At 54.9% G+C, this 20356-nt stretch overlaps 1 protein-coding gene across 1 annotated transcript; it reads right to left on the reverse strand.

The window, feature by feature from the left end:
• Positions 1–9875: 9875 nt before the first annotated feature.
• LOC116955149 (stannin-like) lies at positions 9876–20134 on the reverse strand. The gene is made up of 2 exons (XM_076052861.1): positions 19942–20134; positions 9876–13562 (listed from the first exon to the last, which is right to left on the reverse strand). Exon 2 carries the CDS (start codon positions 11584–11586, stop codon positions 11281–11283), a length of 306 nt encoding a protein of 101 aa, XP_075908976.1. The 5' UTR covers positions 11587–13562; positions 19942–20134; the 3' UTR covers positions 9876–11280.
• Positions 20135–20356: the final 222 nt, after the last annotated feature.

A 20356-nucleotide genomic window follows, 5' to 3' on the forward strand; every position in this document is an offset into this window, starting at 1 on the left:
GACCCCACCAACCCCTACTGACCTCATCCCACCGTACTGACACCACCCACCCCTACTGACCCCACCAACCCTTACTGACCTCATCCCACCGTACTGACACCACCCATACCCCTACCACTGCTTCAGGCGCACCACTACCTCACCTCCCACCTCTCCCACAACCCCCAACACTACCAGCCTCACCACGTGTCTGGGGAGAAGGGGCGGGACCCAAATAAAAAAAAAGGAGGCGGGGCTTGAAGAAGAAAAAGGGCGGTGCCTAAAAAGGAAAGGCGCCTGGGGCTCAAAGCGGCAGAGACGATGGAGGGAGTGAGGAGGCTGGGCCCTACAGAGGTTAAAATTCACTCTTTTTTGAAGGTAATACAGCAGAGGAGGGGGAAGACACTGCCGATAAGACATCAGTACACATTTGAAACCATGGGGGAGGCGGGGGGGGGTCGTGGGTCTGTGACAGCACGACGATCATGATGATGATGGAGGGTGTTTTCACATTTTGTGTTTTCTTGGGGGCCCTTACTAGAGGCCACGAGGGGGCCCGCCATTGGGGGCTGCAGGGGCCTTGCCACGAAGAATGCTGGAATAGACGCACGGGATCGAGCACGTGCGGTAGGATCGAGCACGTGCGGTAGGATCGAGCACGTGCGGTAGGATCGAGCACGTGCGGTAGGATCAATCACGAGCGGTAGGATCAATCACGAGCGGTAGGATCAAACGCGTGCGGTAGGATCGAGCACGTGCGGTAGGATCAGACACGTGCAGTAGGATCAAACACGTGCGGTAGGATCAAGCACGTGCGGTAGGATCAAACACGTGCGGTAGGATCGAGCACGTGCGGTAGGATCAAGCACGTGCGGTAGGATCAAACGCGTGCGGTAGGATCAATCGCGTGCGGTAGGATCAATCACGAGCGGTAGGATCAATTGCGTGCGGTAGGATCAATCGCGTGCGGTAGGATCAAGCACGTGCAGTAGGATCAATCGCGTGCGGTAGGATCAATCACGAGCGGTAGGATCAATTGCGTGCGGTAGGATCAATCGCGTGCGGTAGGATCAAGCGCGTGCGGTAGGATCAATCGCGTGCGGTAGGATCAAACGCCTGCGGTAGGATCAAACGCGTGCGGTAGGCAGACCGCAAAGCTTTCGTGCACCCAGATGGGGCCCCAGGCCAAGGAGTCGGGATTTGGTCCTCATGGTATTCGCGTCGCTGTTACAGAAAGGGACGACGTTTGAACTCCGTTTTGTTTAACCAGGTAAGGTCTCCGGAGCTGCATAGCTCTTTTTCAGAAGCCACCTGGGTATGGCAAATGATCGCTCAACGAAGTGGCTTATCGTCATCATCATCACGTGGGGATTTATAGCAGCCAAATACTCGAAACGCGTGATGTTTATTCTCAACGTGGAGGGAAAAACCGGAGGTCCCGGAGAAAAATCCACGACTACAGGGAGGGAGAGAGAGAGAGACACGCAAACTCCAAATATACAGCAGCAGGCGTCAGGGTCGGGATCGTTATCCACGACCTCCTGTACACCATGCGAGGTAGTTAACATTTCCTAGCCACCGTGATGATGATGAGAGAGAGAGAGAGACACGCAAACTCCAAATACACAGCAGGCGTCAGGGTCGGGATGGAACCCACGACCTCCTGCACACCAGGCGAGGTAGTCAACGTCTCACCGCCGTGGCGCTGCTCATCGTAAGTGAGAGCCGCGTTTCACGTGCACGGTCGGTGGGAGTTTCACGTGCCCCGATCGCGCCTGCGTTCATGCGGAGGTTGAGCGGTCCGCTCGCTCCGTCTGCGCCACGGTTTTGTGGAATTCCCGAAGCGTTCGCTAATCTCGCAACGTGTGGACACATTTAACGTCGCCTCTGGCAAGCACACCTTCTGAGGCCAGTTCATTCTGTCTCAGCGTTTCCGTCTCTCTCGGTCTTTATCCGTGTTCTTACAGGGCGCCTAGGGGCATTCGTAGAGAAGGCTCCTAATAAAGAAATGTAAATATTATTATTACATCGCTGTTTGGCTTTGCCTTCTAAAATAAAAAAAAATAGTTCTCTTTTTAAACACGTAGGCTTTCATAATAGAGGGGGTTTTTTTCGCGTAAATATATAAATGTGTCGTTGTACTGGTAGGAACCTCCTGGTTACACCACCAAGCCCACAGGGTATTATTGTGTCCGTCCGTCGTGCATCCAAAAATGGGAGGGGTGAGGCTGGGTGGAGAGGGGAGGGGCTGGGTGGGGAGGGTGGGGCTGGGTGGGGGGTGGGAGGGGTGGGGCTGGGTGGGGAGGGGCTGGTCACCCCGTGGTGCCCTTATAAAACTCAACGTTTAACCTACTCACGCCGGCTTGTGCCCGCCCTCACAGTCGGGCATATTTGCGGAATACACCACGTGGTGGTGCCGCCGTTGACCCTGGCCATTGACCAAACAACCCAACGTTCCTACCAGCAGCTCCCTCCGCAGGAGAATGTGTTACCCGCCACCACCCGACACAGCCGACTAGTAAGGGTTGTCACGTAAACAGAACGTGGCCAATTCGTCACTAGTACAGCACTAGTGTATAGTGTAGTGTATAGTGTAGTATACTAGTACAGCACTGGTGTATAGTGTAGTATATAGTGTAGTATATAGTGTAGTATACTAGTACAACACTAGTGTATAGTGTAGTGTATAGTGTAGTATACTAGTACAGCACTAGTGTATAGTGTAGTGTATAGTGTAGTATACTAGTAGAACACTAGTGTATAGTGTAGTGTGTAGTGTATAGTGTATTATACTAGTACAGCAGTAGTGTATAGTGTAGTGTATAGTGTAGTATACTAGTACAACACTAGTGTATAGTGTAGTGTATAGTGTAGTATACTAGTACAACACTAGTGTATAGTGTAGTATACTAGTACAACACTAGTGTATAGTGTAGTGTATAGTGTAGTGTATAGTGTAGTATACTAGTACAACACTAGTGTATAGTGTAGTGTATAGTGTAGTGTATAGTGTAGTATATAGTGTAGTGTATAGTGTAGTATATAGTGTAGTGTATAGTGTAGTGTATAGTGTAGTAAACTAGTACAGCAACACCGGTTGTGTGTTGGAGAGCCACGCCACAACATTTACAATCGGAGTACGACGTTTCGCCAGTAATTACAACCAGCTTCATCAGGCGACAGCCAGATTTGTGGCTTTCTAACACACGGTTCACTCGGCCAAGGATTGTATTAGTATTGAGCAAACAATACAATCAAAACGCGCAGCTCTGCTGTCACCGATTAGCCACAGACGAATGGGGAACGCGTCCAGAGAGGGAATGACGGAGGGACGATATCGGCTCGTGTTGCAGAGAGCTGGATGGGAATGTCGCGTCCGCGGGATAGCGTAGAGATTAGCCTTCATCCAGCAGTGAAATTGACCACGGTTGACGGTGATGATGATGCCGGAGGTGGCTTGGGTCGGCCTTCATCTAGCAGTGGATTGACCACGGTTGACGGTGATGATGATGCCGTCGGATGTGACTTGGGGATATCTACATCCAGCAGTGGATTGACCACGGCTAAATGATGATGGGGGGGGTCTTGTGCAGTCTGGCTTTGTACGCAGAACTCGACATGCAATTTTATTTGAGTGGCCACAAGGCGGCGCTCTTTACTCACATCCAGCTAGCAGCGAGATACCATCTTCCTAGTTTCATTTATTTTGGTATAGCCCTGTGAGCCATTCGGCTCTTGAATCGGGTGCAACCGCAAAACAAAAAACATGAACAAGAAAACATAGGGCTGGTTCCGCAGGAAAGGAAAATCCGTGGGTTCGATCCCAGACCAGTGCCGGATTATCCTAGTAGTCAAAGTAGCTACATATGTAGCTACGGGCCCCGCACTTTCAAGGCACCCGCGCCAAATGCTTTCAAGCTATCAATTCCGGTTCAGTGATTCTGCACTTGCTCTATTACTATAGTACTATACTGCCCTTCAACTTTTATGGACGACTGGGTGTTTCAGCTTAGCGATTTGTCGTATTATTCGGCTATATAGCAAATGAAAAAATGACAATAACTTTACTATGCAAGTAACACAAAATTTGTGTTTTTTTAATATTTATGCGTGTTTTTTTAAGTTTTAGGGCCACTTTATAACATCATATGCTACAGGCCCCGCACTTAACTTCATCCGGCACTGTCCCTGACCCTGGCCGATTGCCTGTTGTTGTGTATTTGGAGTCGCCGTGTTCTCTCCCTCTACGCGGTGGTCGCAGCGCGGATCGTTCTCCGGGTTCCTCCTCCTCCGGTTTTTCCCTCCTACTCCTCCACATTTAGAAACAGCACGCGTCCGGAAAATGATTTGTGCTGACACTGTAAAATTCCCACGCGTGATGATGACGATGATGAATAAGCACCTCCGATGGCTACGCGCGGTTCGAAAGAAGTTCAGCATACATACACAAGTCGAGTCACTGCGATGAGTTTGAAAGTGCGGGCAGACCACCTGAACAAGAGCTCGTAATTTAGCGTCCTGGTAAATAAATAGACGTGAATTTTGCGCAAGAGGTGGCGGTAATCTGCGGGGACGTCGGCTTACGGCAATTCTATCCTCGATTTCACTTATTTAGGAGCTCACGGCCAGTGTGCGGATCGCGTTGACAGATCTCCGCGTACGTCTCTCTCCCTCTGTCTCTCTCCCTCTGTCTCTCTCCCCCTCTGTCTCTCTCCCCCTGTCTCTCTCCCCCTGTGTCTCTCTCCCCCCTGTCTCTCTCCCCCTCTTTCTCTCTCCCTCCCCTGTCTCTCCCCCCCTGTCTCTCCCCCCTGTCCCTCTCCCCCTGTCTCTCTCCCCCTCTGTCTCTCTCTCCCCCCCCTGTCTCCCACCCCCCTGTCTCTCTCCCCCTGGCTCTCTCCCCCTGTCTCTCCCCCTCTGTCTCTCCCCCCCCTTGTCTCTCTCTCCCTCTGTCTCTCTCCCTCTATCTCTCTCCCTCTGTCTCTCTCCCTCTGTCTCTCTCCCCATCTGTCTCTCTCCCCCTGTCTCTCTCCCCCTGTCTCGCTCCCCCTGTCTCTCCCCCCTGTCCCTCTCCCCCTGTCTCTCTCCCCCTCTGTCTCTCTCCCGCTCTGTCTCTCTCCCCTCTGTCTCTCTCCCCCTGTCTCTCCCCCTGTCTCTCTCCCTCTGTCTCTCCCCCCCCCTGTCTCTCTCCCTGTCTCTCTCCCCCTGTCTCTCTCCCCCGTCTCTCTCCCCCTGTCTCTCTCCCTCTGTCTCTCCCCCCCTGTCTCCCTTTGTCTCTCTCCCCCTGTCTCTCTCCCCCTGTCTCTCTCCCCCTGTCTCTCTCCCCCTCTGTCTCTCTCCCCCTGTCTCTCTCCCTCTGTCTCTCCCCCCCCCGTCTCCCCCTGTCTCTCTCCCCCTGTCTCTCTCCCCCTGTCTCTCTCCCTCTGCCTCCCTCCCCTCTGTCTCTCTCCCCCTGTCTCTCTCCCTCTGTCTCCCTCCCTCTGTCTCCCTCCCCTCTGTCTCTCTCCCCCTCTACTCTCTCCCCCCTCCTGTCTCTCTCCCCCTGTCTCTCTCCCCCTGTCTCTCCCCCTGTCTCTCTCCCTCTGCCTCCCTCCCCTCTGTCTCTCTCCCCCTGTCTCTCTCCCCCTGTCTCTCCCCCCTGTCCCTCTCCCCCTGTCTCTCCCCCTCTGTCTCTCTCCCCTCTGTCTCTCTCCCCCCCCTGTCTCTCTCCCTCTGTCTCTCTCCCCCCCTGTCTCTCTCCCCCTGTCTCTCTCCCCCTGTCTCTCTCCCCCTGCCTCTTTCCCTCTCTCTCTCCCTCTGTCTCTCTCCCCGTGCGCGCGTCTCTCTTCCCTGTCTCTCTTCCCTGTCTCTCTCCCCCCCTGTCTCTCTCCCTCTGTCTCTCTCCCCCTGTCTCTCTCCGTGCGCGCGTCTCTCCTCCCACTCTATCTCTCTCTCCGTGCGCGTGGTCGTTTTCGCGTCTCGCTGAATGGAAAAGCGTAAATCTGTTGACCCGTCTTCTTTGGTTCTTTCGGTAAAGTCACGTAGAATGAGAATAAAATAATAAAATAAAAAATACAATTCTCACGACGTTTCGGCCACAACACAAGTAGCCGTCCTCAGGCGAAAACAGCGCTGTCTTCTGGACAGTCCTGTTTCTTCACCTGAGGACGGCTACTTGTGTTGTGGCCGAAACGTGGTGAGAATTTTATTGTTTTATTTTATTATTTTATTCTCATTCTACGTGGTGACTTTACCGAAAGAACCAAAGAAGATGAATCCTTGCAGTCACGAAAGCTTTAAATCGAAATTCTGTTGACCCGGTTTAGTGCGGAGGCCCATGGGTTTTCGGGTTTTCGGGTTCACCAGGCTGTCGAGTTCGGCGTGTCTGCAGACCCCCGCGCTTCGATCGCCGGGTGACGATGGTGGTGGTGGTGGTGCTGGGGAGTGGTCAATTGGAGGCGGTCGCCCTCCAACAACAACGGAGGGCAGAGAGGAGCGTCGCTCAACAACAACAAAATGCAGCAAGTTGTCAGAGTAGGGGGCACAGCTGGTGGTGCATCTGCCAGTCCTCTCAGTCAGTCAACCCATGGCACCTGCTGGGTCTGTCCCGCGACCTGCTGGTGCACCTAGCCTGGCACAGTAGGGGGGTACAGCTGGTGGTGCATCTACCAGTGGTTATCTCAGTCAGTCAACCCATGGCACCTGCTGGGTCTGTCCCGGGACCTCCTGCACCTAGCCTGGCACAGTAGGGGGGTTTGAGCTGGTGGTGCATCTACCAGTGGTCATCTCAGTCGGCCAACCCATGGCACCTGCTGGGTCTGTCCCGTAACCTCTACCTGTCAGCGAGCCCTCGACACTTCACGTGGCCTCAAAGTGCACCTAGCCTGGCACATGCACCGCGGTGACGTCACCGTCACTTAGTGGCGAATGGCGGGTGTTGGTATTATTGGTAGGGCTGGTGGGGGTGGTGGTGGTGATGGGGGTGGTGGTGGTGGTGATGGGGGTGGTGGTGGTGATGGGGGTGGTGGTGGTGATGGGGGTGGTGGTGGTGATGGGGGTGGTGATGGTGGTGGTGGTGGTAGTGGCTACGCTGCTGCTGCACGTGACTGCCTGTGATCCAGCGCTGGTGGAGGCAGCAGTAGTGAATGGTGGTGAATCACCACACAGAAGCCGTCCCCTGGCTCGGCAGGAGAAGACGGTGCATCAACAATGTAGACTCCGCCTGTTACGTCCGTAAGGGGTAGAGTGTTTGCCTCCAGAGCACGCGTTGATTTTTGTTTTCATTATCTGAGCGCTCTGGGTTTCACCTCACGCGTAAACACTCATTAATCGGCCCGCAAAGAACACCTTGATATACAGAGGACTGTAGAGCTTGGGCAATAGTTGGTAGCGCCGCAAGGGAGATGGAATATCGTCTGCTTATTGAACGTGTTCCTTATATTTGCAACAACGACGCCGGTGATTACTTGGCATTAATTGGGAAGGTGAATACAATTGTTCAAATTGTTGCCTGAACTTTTCAGTCTCCTTCTCCTCCTCCTCCTCCGGTTTTGCTGACGAACCAAATCAATCGGCTTTGCCCACGTGACGCGACAACTGCACTTTTGATTGGCTCTCTCACCGACCGGCGGAGTGTCACAGTTAAACACCGTCACGTGATCCCATTCGACGACGATCTGAACCGAAGGCCCGACTTGAAGAATCGCCTAACATTGGCCGGGGAAGCCTGGGCGTAAAAACTTATTGCAAATCCGTGACAATCGCATTTTCTCGTTTTCATCTGTCGATCGATCGATCGCACGAACTTTGCTGCGTGGCGCATCGGAGGCGATGCTGTGCTCGGCGTTTTTTTAAATTTTTTGACCGACGCTGCAGGCAACGCTAATTGTCGGTTAATTAATCTATCGAGCGTCCGAGGTGGGTGCTGCGTCCTCTCGAAGATTAAAATCATTATACCCCCGCTGTTCTGCTGGCGTCCTCAATTTATCACCTCCAGCGAGCGAGCAGGAGACAACTTCCCTGCGCTTGCTCTGTCTTTGGCGATTTGCCAAGGTTTTTTTTTCCAAAAATAAAAAAAATCCTGTTTACTTCGCAGCAGTTCAATCTCACGTCATTATTTAGCGTCGTTCATCGTCGTCATCATCAGCTACGAACGACCCACTGCTGGATGAAGAGCTCTCCAAGCCGTCGCCATAGGATGATGATGACGGTGGTGGTGGCCACGCTGCACGTGGCTGCCTTTGATCCGGCGCTACGAAGGCAACATAATTATTTACATTCATTGTAAGGCGCCTTCCACTCACGTCTCAGTGCGCCTTACAGCAGTGAGGGTTGGTGGATCACCGCACGGGTGTCGTGAAACTCCGTTCTACCCGTAGGCGTCGTGATGGAGCTATGCCCTGGCTCGCCAAGCGAGTGGATGAATCGTCATCTGTTTACATCTGTATGGGGTGGCGGGCGAGCGGGGGTTGGGGGCAGGACCCCGAATGAAACCAATAATCTCAATACTTAAGCGTGGCTTTCCTGGGTAAATAAATGACTTTATTATCACCATCGTCATTATAATTTATGTACATCTGTCCGACGCATTGAGCAGCAGGTGCAATTCGGCATCAGATGGCCTTCTCGTCAATGCCACGATTCACCCGTGCGTCACGTGCGTCCTCATCCCCGACAACTCCTCGAAACAGGGCCGGAGTTCACTCCTAGGACAGGGAGGGCGTGGGTCTTGCTGCGGTGAAGTCGAACGCTTCGCGCCTTAGAACCGCGGGCTGGAATGAAGTGACACATCTTCATTTCAGACTCCAACGACGGGAATGGCTGGAGCAGTTAACATCTTGGCGGCTAAGAGATGTTAACTACCTCGCCTGGTATACAGGAGGTCGTGGGGGTCAATCGCGACCTTGAGACCTGCTGTATATTTAAAGTTTACGTGTCTCTCTCTCATCATCATCACGGTGGCTAAGAGATGTTAACTACCTCGCCTGGTATACAGGAGGTCGTGGGGGTCAATCCCAACCCTGACACCTGCTGTATATTTAAAGTTTACGTGTCTCTCTCTCATCATCATCACGGTGGCTAAGAGATGTTAACTACCTCGCCTGGTATACAGGAGGTCGTGGGGGTCAATCCCGACCCTGACACCTGCTGTATATTTAAAGTTTACGTGTCTCTCATCATCATCACGGTGGCTAAGAGATGTTAACTACCTCGCCTCGTATACAGGAGGTCGTGGGGGTCAATCCCGACCCTGACACCTGCTGTATATTTAAAGTTTACGTGTCTCTCATCATCATCACGGTGGATAAGAGATGTTAACTACCTCGCCTGGTATACAGGAGGTCGTGGGGGTCAATCCCGACCCTGAGACCTGCTGTATATTTGAAGTTTGCGTGTCTCTCTCTCATCATCATCATCATCACGATGGCTAGGAGATGTTAACAACCTCGCCTGGTATACAGGAGGTCGTGTGTTCGAGGCCGACCTTGATGCCTGCTGTATATTTGGAGTCTGCGTGTTCTCCCTCCCCATGGTCGCGTGGATTTTTCTTCGGGTCCTCCGGTTTCATCCCTACACGTTTAGATTATTTGGCTTCTATAAATTTCCACACGACAAGCCACTACGTTGAGCTATCATTTGTGGCCGGTGCGCATCTGAAAGAGAGCTAAATAGCCTTACCTGGTGACGTAAAAAAATTGTTTTAGTTTTAGCTGCAAGGCAGAAATCAGTTACCGCCTAAGACCCGAAGTTAAGTGGCGAGCAGCAGACAGCACCCATTTATCTCCTACGGATGATGGAGAGTCCGGGGAACGGCCCCTACGGTAATGTTGGCAGCCGCGGGGGGAGGGCGAGAAGGTGCCAGCAAGCCCGTGGAAGCTGGCGAGCACGGGGAGCCTGGCTGGCACGGGGGGGGGGGGGGGGGGCTGGCTGGCACGGGGAGGGGGGGCTGGCTGGCACGGGGTAGCTGGCTGGGACGGGGAGCCTGGGTGGAACCTCCTCGTGGAGCTTGGCGGCCACGAGGAAGCTGGCTGGAATTTTCGCTCTCAGACCGCACAGACCTCCACCACCACTCCCCCCCCCCACCTCCACGCTTCGTATTCCGCCCGAGTCATGCGCCCTCTTGCGAAAAGAGTTCCGCGGAACATTCAAAGGCTTCCACGACCATCTCCTCCGCGCCTCTCCGCTCGCACGCAAAGACAAAGCTCGCCCGTGTAGCCTTGAACAGGCCGTGTGTGGGGGGGGGGAGCAGGTGCCGTCGGTGAGCGAGCCTACACCCAACGAAAGCCGGGAGACCTTGCGTGGAACGACGCGACGCCCGGCCGCCTTTGTATCCCCGGTGGTGGCTGACGTTTCACGCGCTCACTTCGCCAGCTACTCTCATTGGAGGCCCAGTCGACCTCAAGGGAGGCTTCAGGGGGGGGGGGGGGGGCCCGTGAAAATATTCGCCACTGTTATTGGGCCGCGAGTTGGAATTGAACTTGGGTTGTCGGGCTCATGGACCAGTGGGCTGACCACTCCACCACTGCTGCAAACACAGTCCCCCCCCTTATAGCCTTAAATACGTTTTGTTTCGGGCAAGTGTCGTTGGCGAACACACAAAAACACAAAGATCCTCCGTATAGTCCTTCACAGACTGTTTTGGGGCAAGTGCTGTTAGCGAGCGCACACACGGACAAAGATCCCCCGTATAGCCTTCACAGACTGTTTGGGGCAAGTGCTGTTAGCGAGCGCACACACGGACAAAGATCCTCCGTATAGTCCTTCACAGACTGTTTGTGGCAAGTGTTAGCGAGCGCACACACGGACAAAGATCCCCCGTATAGTCCTTCACAGACTGTTTTGTGGCAAGTGCTGCTAGCGAGCGCACACACAGACAAAGATCCCCCGTATAGCCTTCACAGACTGTTTGTGGCAAGTGCTGTTAGCGAGCGCACACGCGCGCGCGGGCTTGTTCTCCAGACGCATTGCCTCATTGCTGCATCATCGCTATCGATAGGCATCGCTTTTGCGTTGTCCGTGGCTCCCAACCGCCAAATGTGCTTGGATGTCTCGTGGCAGAATGCCAGAAATGAAGCCCTCCTGGTTCTTTCTGAGCTCCCCCCCCCCCACCGCCCACAGCTGAGGTTGAGGTGAGATTCGACGATGCGAGGAAGGTGCCTCGACTCGCCGTGCTGGCTGGGGTGGGGTGGGGGGCGGTGGTGGTGTCACTGAACCAAGGAGCGCCGTGAATGCAAATCATCACCACCACCACCGTCACCACCATCACGAACACCATCTCACGGCACGTGGCCGTCCTATGCCTCTCGCCCTCACGCCTCGACCTGTTCAGCCTCCCCCGCCCGTGTCCTCCGACGCGAGGATTCCCTGCCGCTCCACGCAGAGCGCCTTTTCTCCCGGGATCTGCTGCGCCCGGATGAACGGCTCATGGCCGCCGACGCCCTTGGTGGCGTCCGGGGGGCCGTAGTCGGACTCGGCCACCATGCTCTCCTGATCCTCGGGCGGGCACGGCGACCTCTGAAGGCGTAGGTAGCACCAGCAGCCGCAGACGAGGGCGCCCAGCGCCGCCACGGCGATGAGGATCACGAGCACCGTGACCACGCCGGTGGTCGCGCTGTGGTCCAGCGCCCACATGGCGACAGCGTTCGCGTGTGTCTGTGTGTGTGTGTCTGTGTGTGTGTCTGTGTGTGTATGTGTGTCTGTGTGTGTGTCTGTGTATGTGTGTCTGTCTGTGTGTCTGTGTGTTTGTCTGTGTGTGTGTGTCTGTGTGTGTGTCTGTGTGTGTGGTGGTAGCGTAGTGGTTAGCGCTACGCTGCGCTATGGACCTGGCGACCCGGGTTCGATTCCCGCTCACGGCGAACACCCAGTGACGATTATCTGAACCGGTCCTGGGCCTCCCCTAGGTCGACCCAGCATCAAATGAGTACCCGGTGCGGTGTGTAAACATCGCCGCTGGGGAGGCAAAGGTGGCCGGGCGTGGTGCTGGCCACGCACCCCCTCATGTGCTGTGCCGGCCTTTATAGGTGCTCGCTAACAGCACTTGCCCCCACAATCTGTTTAGGCTATACGGGGGATCTTTTTCTTTGTTTTGTGTGTGTCTGTGTGTGTGTCTGTGTTTGTGTGTCTATGTGTGTGTGTGCGGAGATCGAGAGATTTTAGAGATTTGAGAGCGAGACAGTGTGCTGCAGATGTGCCTGGCGCTGCTGCTGATGATGCTGCTGCTGTTGATGATGACGCCGCTGATGCTGCGGCTGCTCTGGCTGGTGCTGCTGATGATGCTGCTGTGGCTGGCGCTTCTGATGATGATGCTGATGCTGCTGCTGTGACTCGCACTTCTGATGCTGCGCGCTTCCGCCAATTCTTCGGCGTCTCGCTGCTTGTGATCGTGGCGTCCTCAACTCCTCCGTCCAAACCAGTGATTACGAGCTGCCTCCTCTTCACACAGATGTGATGGGCGACTGGTATCGCTGATGCCGAAGTGCCGCTGCTGCCACTGCCAGCCACGTGGAAGTGGAGTCCTCGCGATGGTTTGGCGCAAGTCGAGAGCTCGAATCTCAAACTCTTTTGAGTGTTTTGCAACTCGGTGAACGAGAGAAAGAGAGAGTGAGAGAGAGAGAGAGAGCGCGAGTCCACGTCAAGGGGGCCCAATCGATTAAATCGTGTACAAGAGGGCGCTGTGTTATTTCACTCTGCGACCAAGTCTTGCGCGGGATGGGGGTGTGGGAACCCTGAAAGAACGAATCGCCAAAAGTTCTGCAACGATCGCGTTCGGCACAACGATGACGCAGCCAGCGGCGAACGCGGATCCTCTGCCGCCTCCCCCACCCCAAGCCAGCCGGAGAACAGGAAGGATCCCGCCACGTGGGTAGCGGTGCACCGTCGGCGGGCAGGGAGTGGGGGTGATGCAGGAGCAAGGAGCAAGGGAGTCGTTGTGGTGGTGGGGTGGAGGGTGAAGTTTCCGGGGTTGTGAGATGATGATGATGATGGCTTTGGGGCTACGCGGAATCTGTCCGGGAGTGACCGACGATCGGTGACTCTCGGCAGCTTCCGTGGTTGATCACCTACCCGTGGCGATGTTTGTTGTTGATGTTGTTGTTGCTGCTGCTGTAAACGTTCTGACCCCGTGCCCCTACTGGGACATCTGTGACAAGAGAGCTTTGTCGGTCAGTCGGATTGCTCCCCCCACGCGGTATAAATCAACAATCGGATTCTGAATTCTGACGAATCGTCGTCGCCTTGCCTCGCGGTCGCGAACGTTCGCGACACAGCCCACGTGCCCCACGTCGCGCAAGTGGCACATTTTGAAGTGAACGAAAAAAAAAAGGAATGGCGTGGAATCGACGACGCCGGCGTTCGTTACGGAATTATCGTAACGAGTTCCCCGTCATCGGCCGTCGAGCGCTCTCCTCTCGTGCATCTGCTCGCGGCCTGCGTCCCGTGCGTCGCAGATTGCCGAGACGGTCGAACGGGCCCGAGTGACGGGGCTCGATGGATGATGAAAGCCCGCGCTCTTCAGCGCGAGTTCCCGGGTCGTCTCCTCCTCCTCCTCCTTCGTCTTCTTCCTCCTCCTCCTCCTTTTCGCAGCACCACGGCGGCCACGTGGTTGGTCACTGCATCCGCGGTGCGGTAAAAGGCGCGTTACGAACGTTCGATAGGGGCCAGAGGTCACCATCATCATCATCATGAAATCCACTGCTGGATGAATGTCTATCCAAGCCACCTCCAGCAGCATTAGCATCAGTCCAGGGTCAATCCACTGCTGGATGAAGGCCTACTCAAGCCAACTCCGGCAGCATTAGCATCAGTCCAGGGTCAATCCACTGCTGGATGAAGGCCTACCAAAGCCACATCCAGCATTATGATTTACAATCGGGTTTTAATCCCCCCTGAAATTTTACTTGGAACGGTTACCGTCTTTCCTGACGTTAGTTTTTTTTACAAGTTATAATTTAATAAATAGACGTCACTATGTATTGATGCTGCGTTGGAAGTGGTGAACAAATTTTAAAAAAGAAGTCCAGGACACGGCCGTCAATAACGCGGAACTGGCTCAGGCTCAGGGATGTGCTCCCAGACCCTCGACAAACTGCGCTGAGCAGGATCGCGCCCACGAGGTTCACACGAGGGGTGGACGGCAGCGGGGTGGACGGTAGCGGGGTGGACGGCAGCGGGGTGGACGGCAGCGGGGTGGACGGCAGCGGGGTGGATGGCAGCGTGGTGGACGGCAGCGGGGTGGACAACAGAGGGGTGGACGGCAGTGGGGTGGACGGCAGCGGGGTAGACGGCAGCGGGGTGGACGGCAGCGGGGTGGACGGCAGCGGGGTGGACAACAGCAGGTCGCCGCGAGCACGTGGGTCGTAGTCGGAGTCGATTTGGAGGAGGAGCAGCGACACGACACGAACTCTCTCTCTGGTGAAGCCCTCTCGTCGGGGCCAGCAGCAGCAGCAGCAACTTCAGCAGTAGCAGCAGCAGGCAGCAGCAGCAGTCATTAGCAGCAGCAGCAGTCATTAGCAGCAGCAGAAATAGCAGCAGCAGTAGGTAGCAGCAGCAACAGCAGCAAGAGCTGCTGAACATCGTGATTCAAGTCGAGCATCCCACACCCCTCTCCGACCAACCCCCCTCCGACCCCCCCCCTCCGACCCCCCCCCCCTCCGAACCCCCCCTCCGACCCCCCGCCCCCTCCGACTCTCAACCATGACCAGACTCTCAACCATGACCAGACTCTCAACCATGGACCAGAATCTCAACCATGACCAGACTCTCAACCATGGACCAGACTCTCAACAATGACCAGACTCTCAACCATGGACCAGACTCTAAACCATGACCAGACTCTCAACCATGGACCAGACTCTCAACCATGGACCAGACTCTCAACCATGACCAGACTCTCAACCATGACCAGACTCTCAACCATGACCAGACTCTCAACCATGACCAGACTCTCAACCATGGACCAGACTCTAGACCATGACCAGACTCTCAACCATGACCAGACTCTCAACCATGGACCAGACTCTCAACAATGACCAGACTCTCAACAATAGACCAGACTCTCAACCATGGACCAGACTCTCAACCATGGACCAGACTCTCAACAATGACCAGACTCTCAACCATGGACCAGACTCTCAACCATGACCAGACTCTCAACCATGACCAGACTCTCAACCATGACCAGACTCTCAACCATGACCAGACTCTCAACCATGGACCAGACTCTCAACCATGACCAGACTCTCAACCATGACCAGACTCTCAACCATGACCAGACTCTCAACCATGGACCAGACTCTCAACCATGACCAGACTCTCAACCATGGACCAGACTCTCAACCATGACCAGACTCTCAACCATGGACCAGACTCTCAACCATGACCAGACTCTCAACCATGGACCAGACTCTCAACCATGACCAGACTCTCAACCATGACCAGACTCTCAACCATGACCAGACTCTCAACAATGACCAGACTCTCAACTATGACCAGACTCTCAACCATGACCAGACTCTCAACCATGACCAGACTCTCAACCATGGACCAGACTCTCAACCATGGACCAGACTCTCAAACATGGACCAGACTCTCAACCATGACCAGACTCTCAACCATGGACCATACTCTCAACCATGGACCAGACTCTCAACAATGACCAGACTCTCAACCATGGACCAGACTCTCAACCATGGACCAGACTCTCAACCATGACCAGACTCTCAACCATGACCAGACTCTCAACCATGACCAGACTCTCAACCATGACCAGACTCTCAACCATGACCAGACTCTCAACCATGGACCAGACTCTCAACCATGACCAGACTCTTAACCATGACCAGACTCTTAACCATGACCAGACTCTCAACCATCACCAGACTCTCAACCATGACCAGACTGTCAACCATCACCAGACTCTCAACCATCCGCGATTGTCGAGGTTAGGAGGCTGCGACCTCCCTCGTCAGGGATTCGTCATTCGTGTCGCGAACCTACCCGCCCACCTCCCCTCTCTTTCACAGCGCTTCTTGGTTTGATACACGCACAGGTGGAGTTTGACTTCTATATTTGTGGGGGTTAGGCGGGGGTCAGGGGTTCGTTGTGCCCCTCACATTAGGAATAGCGGGTGCATACAATTCATTGCATTTATTGTTTTTATTCTAAATTGTAAACTACTGAAAATAAATTATGACGGGTGTCCAGTATGGGGGGGGGGGGGGTGGCGTTGTCCCCCCTCGAACCCCCACCCCGCAAAACTCCGCCCATGGATACACGTGACTGCCTGATGCGTTTGGCTGTGTCGGGTGGTTAAGGGTGCCGACGACACAAGACAGGCCATCGTCAAACCCCACCGCGCTTGCGAAAACGGCCGCTTGCATGGAGGCGCGGGCGAGCGATTCCATCCGCCGAGACCCGGCAACTCCGAATTTGAGACTAGCCCGTCCAGGTTGTCCCGTGGGGTCTCTTGGAGCCACGGGAACAACCCCCAGGGCTCACGACGCTCGCCGTTCCATTCATCGACAGATCCCCCTCCCCGTGCGCACGCTCACCCCGCAACTTGCACGCACGTGTCGCGAACAGCACGCGCGATGGGGTGTCGCTGAGCGCGTGTTCGCTCCTAACTTTCGTTCGTTCGTGGGATGTTTTGTTGTTGTTGTGGTTGCTGCTGCTGTTGTTGTTTTGCAAATCTGTTCAAAGTGCGCACGAACGGCAATGGCAGCCAGCAACCAAGGGACTCCTCCACCCCAACGCCCCCGAATGAAGCAACCAATTCTACATGGGCAGCTCGGCTCAGCCCAAAGCAACATCCACCACGCTTACTTAGCCCGATTTAGGCACTGATAGCGCCACTGATGATGCCACTGATGGTGCCACTGATGGTGCCACTGATGGTGCCACTGATGGTGCCATAGATAACGCCACTGATGATGCCACTGATAACGCCACTGATAACGCCACTGATAACGCCACTGACGATGCCACTGACTATGCCACTGATAACGCCACTGATGATGCCACTGACTATGCCACTGATAACGCCACTGATGGTGCCACTGATGGTGCCATTGATAACGCCACTGATGATGCCACTGATGATGCCACTGATAACGCCACTGATAACGCCACTGATGATGCAGCTGATAACGCCACTGACGATGCCACTGATAACGCCACTGACGATGCCACTGATAATGCCACTGATGATGCCACTGAAAAAGCCACTGACGATGCCACTGATAACGCCACTGATGATGCCACTGATAACGCCACTGATGATGCCACTGAAAAAGCCACTGACGATGCCACTGATAACGCCACTGATGATGCCACTGATAACGCCACTAACGATGCCACCTGATAACGCCACTGACGATGCCATTGATAAAGCCACTGATGATGTCACTGATAACGCCACTGATTATGCCACTGACGATGTCATTGACGATGCCACTGATGATGCCACTGACCATGCCACTGACGATGCCACTGATAACGCCACTGACGATGCCACTGACGATGCCACTGATAACGCCACTGATAACGCCACTGATGATGTCACTGATAACGCCACTGATTATGCCACTGACGATGTCACTGACGATGCCACTGATAACGCCACTGATGATGCCACTGATAACGCCACTGATGATGCAACTGATAACGCCACTGACGATGCCACTGATAACGCCACTGATGATGCAACTGATAACGCCACTGATTATGCCACTGATAACGCCACTGATTATGCCACTGATGATGCCACTGATAACGCCACTGATGATGTCACTGATAACGCCACTGACGATGCCACTGATAACGCCACTGACGATGCCACTGATAACGCCACTGATGATGTCACTGATAACGCCACTGACGATGCCACTGATAACGCCACTGATGATGTCATTGATAACGCCACTGATGATGTCACTGATAACGCCACTGATAACGCCACTGACTATGCCACTGATAACGCCACTGACGATGCCACTGATAACGCCACTGATGATGGAACTGATAACGCCACTGACGATGCCACTGATAACGCCACTGATGATGCAATTGATAACGCCACTGACGACGCCACTGACGATGTCACTGACGATGCCACTGACGACGCCACTGACGATGCCACTGACGATGCCACTGTGGTGTCTAGCAGCACGCTGGTCTTGCGATCCCAGAGGGTAACAGGTTCTCTTCGATCTCCCAGCGCGGCAAATCGAAACAATGGTGTAAGTTTCTTAAATCTCCCCTCCCACCTGCTCCCCCCCTCCCCGCCACCCACCCCCACCATACTGTATCTGTTGACCCAGCAGCGGTGTCAATTGTGTGCACCTCAGTGAGTCAATGGACAGGTTAGTCGAATGCGTGGTGGTGATTGCGTGTGGATAATCCTCACCCCTTTCAAGGCCAAAATACCCTCCAGGAGGGGGGGGGGGGGGGGGCTCTGGACGCTGCCCTTCTGCTAGCAGCGGTGCGAGCAAGAACTTTCAGGGTTGCGCCTTTACCGCTATAATAATAATAATCATCAAATCTATTGCCAACAACATAATCGCGATCATTGATCGCGCATCACCAGAGGCATTGCGCACAAGATGAATTCCCGCGTAGGGAGTGGTGCGGCCATATGCACCACGCCGGGCCGCCTTTGTCTCCCCCGAATGCCGATGTTTACACGCCGCATCGGTCGTGAGCGGGAAATTTAAAAACTGGGGAGTTCATAGCCGCAGCGCGCTAACCACTGCGCCGCCGCTCCCCGTTCACATGCGCCGACGCCCGACGATGCTGCACAAGTGGGGAAGACCGCCGTCACAGCCCCAGAAGAGAAGCACAGGGGCACAGCAGCACGTGGAACTCGATGTCCGAATAAATCGTCGCACGCGACTGCCTCGTGACGAAAGACGACGGAGACTCGTGGATTCGCGCAGAGATCACCACCCCCCCACACACACACACACAAAGACTCAGACAAAGACAAATATCCCCCCCCCCTTCCCCGTATAGCCTGAGCAGACTGTTGGGGCAAGTGCTGTTAGCGAGTAGCAGCGCTCTATGATGTCCGGCGCTGCGGCACACGAGGGGCGCGTGGCCAGCACCACGCCCGGCCGCCTTTGTCTCCCCGGTGGCGGTGTTTACTACACACCGCACCAGATACTCATTTGAGGTTGAGTCGACCTAGGGAAGGCCCAGGACCGATGCAGATAATCGTCAGCGGTGTTGGCGGTCGTGAGCCAGGAAATCTAACCCGGGGTGGAGGGCGTCGCCGGGTTCGTAGCGCAGTGCGCTAACCGGTGCGCCACCACTCGCTCGTTCCCCCCCCCCCCCCATTCATATGCGTTTGAAAAATACAAAGGTCCCCCGTATAGCCCGAACAGACTGTTGGGGCAAGTGCTGTTAGCGAGTAGCACCTGTGAAGGCCGGAAAGGTTACACGGGGGGGGTGGGTGGCCAGCACCACGCCCGACCGCCTTTGTCTCCCCAGTGGCGACGTCTACACACCGCACCCGGTACTAATTTGAGGCTGAGTCGACCTAGGGGAGGCACAGAACCGGTTCAGATAATCGTCACTGGTGTTGGGCGTGAGCGGGGAATCGAACTCGGGTCGCCAGGTTCGTAGCGCAGCGTAGCGCTAACCGATACACCCACCGCTCCCCACAACTCGCCACCCCATTCGTATGCGTTAGCGCGCGCGCACACGAACAAAGACAAAGATCCCCCGTGTAGCCTCTAACAGACTGTAGGGGCAAGTGCTGTTAGCGAGCACCTATGAAGGCCGGCACGGCACACGAGGGGGTGTGTGGCCAACACCACGCCCGGCCGCCTTTGTCTCCCTAGCGGCGATGTTTACACACGCGCGCGCACACACACACACACGCGCACACACACACACACGCCGCTGTCAACGCAATGAGTTATCATGGCACGTAACGATTAACACGTGCACAAAAAACCCATGAAAACCGCGAAATATTAAAAAAAACCTTACAAGCGAGCAGCGGTCGCGATGTTTGTAGTCGTCGGCTTGCAGCGGTTCAAGCAAAGAAAAAATAAACGCGAATATAATTTAAATATAATTTAAATATATAAAACGTTTAAAATCCTGAGTCGGTCAAAGGCGTCGTTGGTGCGCGCCATGACCGCCGCATTTAAATGTGGCGAGTGGGACGAGAGGGAGCGAGCGCGCTAGGGAGGGTGGGGGTAGGGTGGGGGTAGGGTGGGGGTAGGGTGGGAGGTAGGGTGGGGGTAGGGTGATGGTAGGGTGAGGGTAGGGTGGGGGTAGGGTGAGGGTAGGGTGAGGGTAGGGTGGGGGTAGGGTGGGGGTAGGGTGAGGGTAGGGTGAGGGTAGGGTGGGGGTAGGGTGAGGGTAGGGTGGGGAATGGTGAGGGTAGGGTGATGGTAGG

This window comes from Petromyzon marinus, chromosome 58, assembly GCF_048934315.1.
Source record: "Petromyzon marinus isolate PM22_M1 ecotype Great Lakes invasive population chromosome 58, UKy_Petmar_22M1.pri1.0, whole genome shotgun sequence".
NCBI classification, from domain to species: Eukaryota; Metazoa; Chordata; class Hyperoartia; order Petromyzontiformes; family Petromyzontidae; genus Petromyzon; species Petromyzon marinus.

What these genes read in the sequence shown, in the direction of transcription:
- LOC116955149 (XM_076052861.1), bottom strand. Translation starts at nt 11,586, where the DNA reads ATGTGGGCGCTGGACCACAGCGCGACCACCGGCGTGGTCACGGTGCTC.